The sequence below is a fragment of the Carassius gibelio genome, chromosome B13, assembly GCF_023724105.1.
Source record: "Carassius gibelio isolate Cgi1373 ecotype wild population from Czech Republic chromosome B13, carGib1.2-hapl.c, whole genome shotgun sequence".
Lineage (NCBI taxonomy): Eukaryota > Metazoa > Chordata > Actinopteri > Cypriniformes > Cyprinidae > Carassius > Carassius gibelio.
Genome location: NC_068408.1, coordinates 23,709,244 through 23,718,528, shown reverse-complemented (window position 1 = coordinate 23,718,528; position 9,285 = coordinate 23,709,244). Strand labels below are relative to the sequence as shown.

Here is a 9,285-nt window from a genome sequence, read left to right as displayed (position 1 = left end):
GTAAAGGAGTAGTCAAAAAAAAAAACCCCGTAAAAATCAATAGAAAACCCCAATTCGGTTCATACAAGCCTGATAGGTGTGTGTTTGATCAATGCTGGTGTCTTTCTAGAGCCAGTTTGCTCAAAAGAAAAGAGGCCAGGGAGATTGAGGCGATGGCTCCTGATCTACGGTAGGTGCACAAAGCTGCTTCTGCACATCAGAGAAGCTCACTGAATAATTAACACACAGAGTCAACACAAGCTCAGCATCTGATGAACTGAAGGTCACTGTACATGAGATCCAATCACTGCACGGTTCACTGCACCTCACTTTATTTTCACAGCCAGTTTGCGATTCAATTAAGCATGACATTTCAGGTGAAATACTATTTTCAGAAGATCTCATTTGAACGACATTCAAAATCGGTTGTTGACATTTTCTTCATCCATGGAATGGACCAGACATCAAAGTGACAGAAGAATGTCTAGAAGAGAAAAAAATAAATAAATGTGTAATATATATACACACACACACACACACACACAAAATAAACAGTGAGTGTTCACTTATAACTTCAGGACAGTTTGACGCAAGAATCTTAATGTAATTTTCCGGATTGATATTTTACATGGTCATAAAAAAAAAAACTTGAAATTTGGGAAGTGATGCAAAGCTGAATTTTCAGCATCTTTAGAGTCACATGATCCTTCAAAAAATCATTTTAATATGCGATTTGCTACTCTTATTATTGATGCTCAATATTGGAAACAGATTGAATAATAAAATGTTCAATATAACACCTTCACTTTTCCCCCCACAGAAATGTATACCAAGCTTTTAATGATCTTAACTACAAATTACGAAGGAAAGGAAGTTTGAATTAAACAGATGTTCCCCCGAACCAGCCATTCTTTCAGAAAAACAAAGACAGAATGAGTTTTTTGTCAGAATATGGGAGGTTTGATTCGGAGTTGAGTGAAATGATTAATCATGAGATGCATGGTGATGCTCCAGAGCAATGTCTTTAAAGAGAATACAGTGATAAATGCATTGATCACAGTGAATCACGGAGGAAGATGTGACACATTGATGATGGCACAAGATGTGGCTTTACTTTAGAACCAGAAAGCCATTTTAACTTCTCTAGCTCAATAGAAAAAGCACACACACACCCACACACCTGTTGTAAGAGACGGTCTGTCTGGAAGGGACAGTTGTCGAGGTCAGTGTTGCCCCTCTTCCTGCACACGGTCCGTGAGATCTCCACTTCCAGAATATAGCGGATTCCTTTAACTATCTATCTACGGCAGAGCAAAGACCGGATAACGCATGTATACAGCACACAGTGAGACGTATGGAAAGATTGAGTTATACCTGTCTCTTTGCGTCATCAACAGCCGATGCTCTGAACAGGAAGGCATCGTTGGATTTATTATTAAAGGAGTCGGTTCCAGTCAGGACGGCCTCCTTCACCCCAGTGTCATTCTTACTGACGTTCTGGAGAGTCCCTGGGATCGGTCTGCTGAAGAATGTGTGAACCGGATAGCTCTCTGATGCCAAAGACAAATGCAAACAGGGTTCCTTAGATAGCAAGTGAACACCCAACTCTGAACTACTCAACTGGATTGACTACATCTTAGCCATGACCCTGCAGTACATCTTCACAAGAACACACACAAAAGTAAACATCTATATCTACCAAAAAGAAAAAAGAATTGAAGGAAAAGCAAATAAAACGGTCTTACCGAGTGAGCATAAGCCTGCTAAGAAAAGCAAGACTAGAGTCTGATAAGAGACCCTCATGTCTGTTGAAGCTCTGTCAAGTTTACACTGCAACTTCCTGTTCAGCAACACTTCAACCACCAACTTGTGTGCTGCAGTCCTCCAGAGAGCAAGCACAATTCCCATTGGTCAACAGCTAAGCTTCCTGCATGGACTCTCAACGGCCTTTAAACAGGAGCACAGGTGAAGTCAATCTGCTGATTAATGCTTGACTGCTGGGAGATGACGTTCCTTAAAGATGCTGCGAAACTCAGGATACTTTTCAGTTCAGTTCAGTTCAGATCCAAATAATTACACAAGTGCATGTAGATGTTTGCTTGGATAAATATCCATTTTTGTAGAGACCACCGAAATCATCAAGAACAAAGAACTGAATGGTTCCTCAGACCGAACTGAAAGATGCTGTGTGTTGAAATGCTTTGAAAGTGAACTCCTGTGGTTTCCTCCCACATCTGGTGATGAGATGCGCTGATAATAATACATGTGAGTAATGATGGTGAATGATGATTTATTGGCTGAGCGGAGCAAAAGCATGTTGATTTGTGTTCGATCAGAGATGAGCTCAGTATCCTTAGTCAAATTGAATCTGTATTTGCAACTAATTTTAGGCAAGTTGTTATTATAATTAGCCTTTATTATTGTTATTTTGATAAACCATGTAACACCAGAAGAAAGCAAAACATTAAAATAATTGGGGAAATAGTGATTGATATAAAAATGTACAATTATGATGAAATTATTAATATAAAAACTAAAGTCCCCATGAGTTATGTATGTATCAAGGTTTAAGTCCCCACCAGGATAGAAAAACATGTAGTGAACAGAGAGAGAGAGAGAGAGAGAGAGAGAGAGAGACTGCACATGAGACTGCCATTGTCAGAAGATTGAAGCATTCAATTCAGTAGGTTATTTGACTATGGAGGCCAACTGCCTCCACATAAGGGAAAAAAAGGCTTTGGTAAATTGAAAAGTCATAATTATGGTGACAACAAGTGAGTCTTATGAGTGAGTCAATATTCAGACGATTCATTCAGGAATAAAAAAGTCAGTAGGTGGTGACGTGTGAGTCATTGAATCATTCATTCTAATGATTCATTCAAAAACAATGCTTCATTCAGGAAAAAAAGCTTTACTAGCACAATTACAGTGTGTACCTAGATATTAGCTACAATTTTAGGTATTTCATATGTTTTAGCTTATAGTACCAATGTGTTGATTTTCAGACATCATGGTTTATCTCTCTGAAAATAACTTGAGTCACATTTAGAGGCTCCATTAAGCAACTGATTGGCTCCTGAAGCAGCAGTCTAAGTTTGTATTCATCACCAGCAGATGGTGTCGTGTCGTCAGTGTAATACTAGTACTCCGAAATACCTCATGTTTTGTTGAAGCCCTAGTTTTAGATCCTGTATTGGATCCAAATGGACAACAAGGCACCACTCATTTCCGAATTCATCATGCAATCAACAAAAACATTAAAGATACCTTTTCAGAAGATAACAAGAGGAGGAATGTGGTGTCTGTTCTCCTCACTTCAGCTTCTGGATCCTCCTCGGCTCACAGAAACTCAATCATGGTGCTCATATCAAGTGCTTATCCTTGTGCTGAGAACATTGCTCCAGCCATGTCCACATCCTTTACATATCTCAATCCAGGCTGAAGAACTGCTGCTGCACTTCAAAAACTGAAGACTACTTTTGCCTGTATAGGCCTCATCATGCCAGAAACCCTGAAATCACTATCCGTCTGTTGTTCCTTGTCCCATGTTAATACAACAGCCCCTTTTGATAGCTGCCAATATGCAGAGAATTTATTGCAGTCATATTCTGTTGGTCAACATTTGCTTGTTTTAACATGAATCAGAGATACATCATTGTGTTCAGTAACGTACATTCAGCAACATTTTTCCATCCCTTATGAAAACATCAACAAAACCCCCTCTTTTAGATATTTGCTAAATGGTTTCTGGTGGTTCAAATTTGTTTCCCAGTGCTTAACAAATGCTGGATATATGCTGCAAGCAGTCTTGCATGCCTCCCAGAGTTCATCAATATTCTTTGGTGTCGTCTTCCATGCTTACTCTTTCATCCTACCCCACATATTATACGAAGCAATTATACGAAGCAATACTTGCAAAACATGCCGCCTAAGAGAATAGATCCACAAGTTGAATTAACCCATGAGTTGGAAGAAATGAAGATATCGCTAAATTTTATGTCTAAAGACATCTTCACCCTGACGCAGCAGCAAGCTAAGATAGTGACGCTGGTGGATGAAGTGAAGAATCTAAAAATACTTCTTTCGGAGAAGGATGAGGTAATAAATGGGTTAGAGAGAAGAATTGATGACCTAGAACAGTATATGCGAGTAGACGAAGTAATCATTAATGGATTGGAAACAAAGCATCGAAGTTATGCCCGAGTAGCTGCAGCTGGCACTGGGCGTGCTATGGACGGGGAAAACGCACCGGTAGAGGAGCTGCAAACACTGGAGCAACAAGTGGAAACTTTTCTTGCAAAAAAGGACATTACCATTGACATGAAGGATATATCGGCTTGTCACCTGCTTCCCAGTAAGCAAAAGCCTGCTAATCCGGCGATAGTAATTCGCTTTGCGAACAGAAAGCGCAAGGATGACTTACTGCGACAAGCACGCAAGTTAAGGGGAAGTGGCGTTTACATCAACGAACACCTTACCAGAAAGAACGCAGATATTGCGAGGCAAGCGAGGAGTTTGTGGAAACAAAAGAAGATACAGGCGACATGGACCAGAAATGGTCGTGTTTTGGTCCGTACAAATGGGTTGCCAGAAGAATCAAAGGTGATCATGGTAAGGGAAACAAAAGACCTGGAACAGTTCAAGTAACTCTAATTGCAAACTGTATGAGATACATATTCAATACCGTTCACTCTAAAAACGGCTGGGTTATTTTTTAACCCAAAATGCTGGGTTGAGTCTGTTGGGTCATTTTGTTGGGTTATTTAATTTCTTTTTAAACACTTTTGGGTAGTTTCAATTTACCAGGTGTTGGGTTAACCCTGCTGGGTTGCGTCGCTGGGTTGTTTCAGGCCAGCGCTGGGTTATTTAACGCGCCTTGAAGATGTTTAAATCGCTCCCCAACTGTCACTTTGGAAGAACAACGGGGCAAAGCCACGGCTTTCAACTGTTTTAAGGTAAGTTTATTTAATGTTTTCAATAATAATTATTTTAAATTGGCAGAATTGTAACTTTTTTTTGCAGCAACAATACTGTTAAACGTCTACAGGCCAACATTTACGTTAAATGATGAACTGTTTACCTCAAACGGCCAACCTACGTTACGCGACTCGCATAATCGTGTTAAGGTATCTGAGACGACAGATTAATAAAGTTTTATTAAGTTTCAGACAGTGACTGATGGCTGAAATATGCGAATACCTGTGAAAATAGAGGAAAAAGTAGTTTCTGACACTGAAAAGCGAATTTGATATTTAAGTGAGTCAAATGAGTTCAAAAAGTGAATACGACTTTCTGCTCTAATGTAAACGCCTGCAGTTGTCCATATCGACATTTAAATCATACAAATTACGTACAATATAGTCGAACCGACGACCCAGTTCAAGTAAACCGGTTCAGTAATTCTCGAACAAAGTGATTCCCGGAAAAGAATCGACGTCTCAGGGCATTTCAAAGTGCGCGCACGCACAGCGAGTGACGCTGGCCGCGTTAGTGAAGTGATTTGATGCTTTTGTGGTTTATAAAGTCTTTTTACATACAAATTATAATTCAAAATGTGTTTTTTTCCTGTCAGAAAAGCGCATGGATACATTTGTGAGAGAAAAACTCGTCGAGTGCAGTCTTATTGAGGCGTCTAACGGTAAGTTCGTGTTTATTATACATTTTACATAATTGTTTGTCTGTGATAATCAACTAACGTTAACCCTCACGTAACTTAAACGCACATATATTTTTGATATAATTTATGAGCGTAAACATCATATATTAATTTTCCAGATCGTGTTTTTGACTTGTCCTTATCACTTTGGTACATCTATAAGTTTTTATATATGGACTGTTTTACCTACGTGACTTGTCATAGAAATGTCTGTGTGCGCATGCAGTGTGATCTCCCTTATCTGTGCCAGTGACTGTGTGTGTTTGATATAGCCAGCATATTAACATAAAACTGTGATTTATAATGACTGGAACATCCCATTGATTAGACAGTTTGAAAGCACACCTTTCAGCCAATCACTAGAGCAAATTCTGCTTCTGTAGACCAACTCATAGGTGAATTTAACAAATAATCATGATGGGTCAATTTCATGATTAACTTCACACAGTTAATTGAACTGAATCACTGTTATTAAAACAATTTGTATTTTTTCTTTTTTTTTAACTTTATTTTAAAGGTTGGAACAAACATGGAATTCCTTAACTGAGCAGAGTCCACAAAACCCCATCCAATTGTTGTGGCGATTTAAAAATGACAGCAGATCTCTCAGGCATTGATCATAATTAATGGACAGGTAAGGATATTCTGCACTATTTTCAAAAGGAATTGCAAATTGTATATTTAATTGTATTTTTCCAAATGTGGACATATACATTGTGAAATAGTCCAAACTCAATTGAAAAGCATTTGTATTTCAGATGCCTTAGACAGAAAGCTGTCAATTTGTGTCAAGGGTGGGACTATACTATGGGGCGTGTTTGTATTGGGAGATATTTTGTAGTTTTTACCCCAAATCTCTCACTGTTTGCACTCTGATGCACGTCAGCAAAACAACATTGCAGTTCTACTCTTATTTACCTAGCTGCATCTTACCCTATATTTTATACCTCAGGTGAAAAGCATTTGGTTAATGGTGAATATTGACCAATAGTACCATGTGGCTCTAACGGTTAGCAGGGGATAGTAGCTGCATTTGGGGTAAAAATGACAGAATTATTTATTGTGTGAGGTGCCAAGAATATAGGGAGATCCGGGTTGCACTGTCTGTTCTTTATCACACATCTCTCGGAGTGGCAGCTGTCTTTAGTGGTGCCTTAACCTCCATTGTTCAAAGCATTTTGCACAGTTGTCTTTGAGTGACGTCACCTCCCAATACAAACACTCTCCATAGCATGGTCCCACCTCTGACAAAAATTGACAGTTTTCAATGTGAGGCATTGGAAATTCAGATGCTAAAGATTCCATTTGAGTTTTGGCAGGTAACATGTGCGACACAGTGAAAAAACAGACATGGTAATTCATAAAACCTCATGTACTTGTTCTTATGTTGCATCTATGCTAACATTAGTCTGTTTCTCTCTTATTCCAAGGTCACCGTAGCCACCCGTATCCAGTACGTATCCAGACCAGATGGAGATCATCATCTAGAAAGGACCTCTACATCCCTGAAAGACAGCGGAGACCAGGACAACTAGAGCCCAGATACAGATCCCCTGTAAAGACCTCGTCTCAGAGGAGCACCAGGACAAGACCACAGGAAACAGATGATTCTTCTGCACAATCTGACTTTGCTGCGGCCTGGAATTGAACTACTGGTTTCGTCTGGTCAGAGGAGAACTGGCCCCCCAACTGAGCCTGGTTTCTCCCAAGGATTTTTCTCCATTCTGTCACCGATGGAGTTTTGGTTCCTTGTTTTTCTTTAGTTGGGGACAATTAATATCAAGCGATATCATCCACTTGATCGCACAGAGGGACGATACATCACTGAATCAATGACGAATTGACTTTAACTGAAAACTGAGTGTTTACTTTTGTCCCTTTGCATTATTACACACTATTTTCCTATTTAATACTGTAAAGCTGCTATGATGCAGTATTTGATCAATATGACAGGCTTATTACTCATAATACATGGAAAATACAGCTACAAACTGACTTTGTTTTTCCATTTGAAATTTGGCAGTCACTGTGCAGTCATGAAAACTGAAACCGTAATTTTTGTTCAGTGTTTTTGAAACAGTGTTTTTGTTCAAGATTTGCAATTGTGTTTGGATTGTCACAATTTGTCACATGTGGAAAACGCAATTGAAAATATGATTAGCAATTCCTTTTGAAAATTGTCCTTCCGTTGACAGGCTCTATAGCAGAGTACACTGCTCTCAGGTGTAGATCTTTGCTTCAGAGCTTAAGTGTTTGACAATAGTTCACCCAAAAATGAAAACTGTCACTAATTATTCACCCTGGTCTGAAAGCTCTCGAATATCAACGAAAATATCTTAACTTGTGTTCTGAAGATGAACGAAGGGCTTACGGGTTTGTAACGACATGAAGTTGAGTAATAAATGACAGAATTTTCATTTTTGGGTGAACTATATGTTGAACTACCCTAAGTAGTGCACATCTACCTACGTAGGAGTCTTTATATACTTGATATAAATTTAAGGACATCTTTAAATGATTTTACATTTAAATTTAAAGAATGTTAATTGTCAATGTCATTTCACTGTGTATTTAAATAGCTAAAAATCTCAAAATGTAATAGTTAAACAGCTAGACACAGGTCATTCAGAAATAATTTTCTTATTTATTGCAACTGTATTTCTGTGATTTTTATTTATTCATTTTGCATTTGCTGGAAACAAAAAAAGGGAAAATTCCATGTTGTTTGTCATTGGTACAAATTTTTGAATGTCAGATGGCATTAAAAATATTTTTAACAGTCTAAATAACCTGTATTCTTCATTATTTATTAATCCATGATTGCTTTGTTAAGCAAAAGTGAAATTATGAGAATAACCCAGCAAGAATTACCCAGAATCATAAAAATGCAAACCCACAAATGGTAAAAATGACTCTATCTTGGGTTTTCTCAATAACCCAGCATGCTGGGTTAAAATGTGTAAACCAGCATGCTGGGTTACTTTAACCCAGCATGTGTTCTGTCCAATATTTACCCAGTGCTGGGTTGCCAATTGGGTTATTTTTAACCCAGCCATTTTTAGAGTGTTGATAAGACTACTTTTCAAGATAAGAAGATTACAATTCTCTCTGCAAAAATGGGTGATGAACTTTATGAAGATTTACTTCTTTTGTTGTTGGACATGTGGACTATCTTACGGACTTGTAGAGAATTTAGCTTAGTTTATGTTTGTTTTTGTTACATTAGTCTATTTTTTATAAATGGCAGTATGTAAAATTGATGATGACAATATATTACATATGGATGATTACAAGATAGATGATAGAAATTATAGTAAGTATGACATTGAAAGAGATATTGATCCGGATAAATATTTGTGTAGTCAGCCAAATTGTCACTATTATACGGAAGAACAGTTTAAGAGAGGAGTGAATATGAAACATGCCTTTTCTGTAATACATTTAAATAGTAGGAGTTTGTGGAGTAACTTTTCAAAAATCAAAGACTTTTTGAACCTGTTGCCAAAATTTAGTGTTGTAGCTGTTTCTGAAACATGGCTGGACGAAGACAAATTAGCAGATGTAGAATTAGAGGGATATCAAATGTTTGTAATGAATAGAAAAGATAGGAGAGGAGGTGGAGTCGCTCTTTATGTGGACTCAAGTCTCCA

The 9,285-nt window shown here is 38.1% G+C and overlaps 1 protein-coding gene and 1 long non-coding RNA gene across 2 annotated transcripts; one reads left to right on the top strand and one right to left on the bottom strand.

Moving 5' to 3' along the window:
- Window positions 1-294: 294 nt before the first annotated feature.
- Window positions 295-1,911, bottom strand: LOC127970724 (cystatin-F-like). The gene is made up of 4 exons (XM_052573416.1): window positions 1,725-1,911; window positions 1,354-1,529; window positions 1,160-1,276; window positions 295-463 (listed from the first exon to the last, which is right to left on the bottom strand). The coding sequence occupies exons 1-4, from the start codon at window positions 1,885-1,887 to the stop codon at window positions 371-373; spliced, it is 549 nt and encodes a 182-aa protein (XP_052429376.1). The 5' UTR covers window positions 1,888-1,911; the 3' UTR covers window positions 295-370.
- A 3,437-nt stretch (window positions 1,912-5,348) lies between these two features.
- Window positions 5,349-8,698, top strand: LOC127970725 (uncharacterized). The gene is made up of 3 exons (XR_008156672.1): window positions 5,349-5,617; window positions 6,153-6,269; window positions 7,066-8,698. It is a non-coding gene; the product is annotated as an uncharacterized LOC127970725 (long non-coding RNA).
- The last annotated feature ends 587 nt before the right edge of the window (window positions 8,699-9,285 follow it).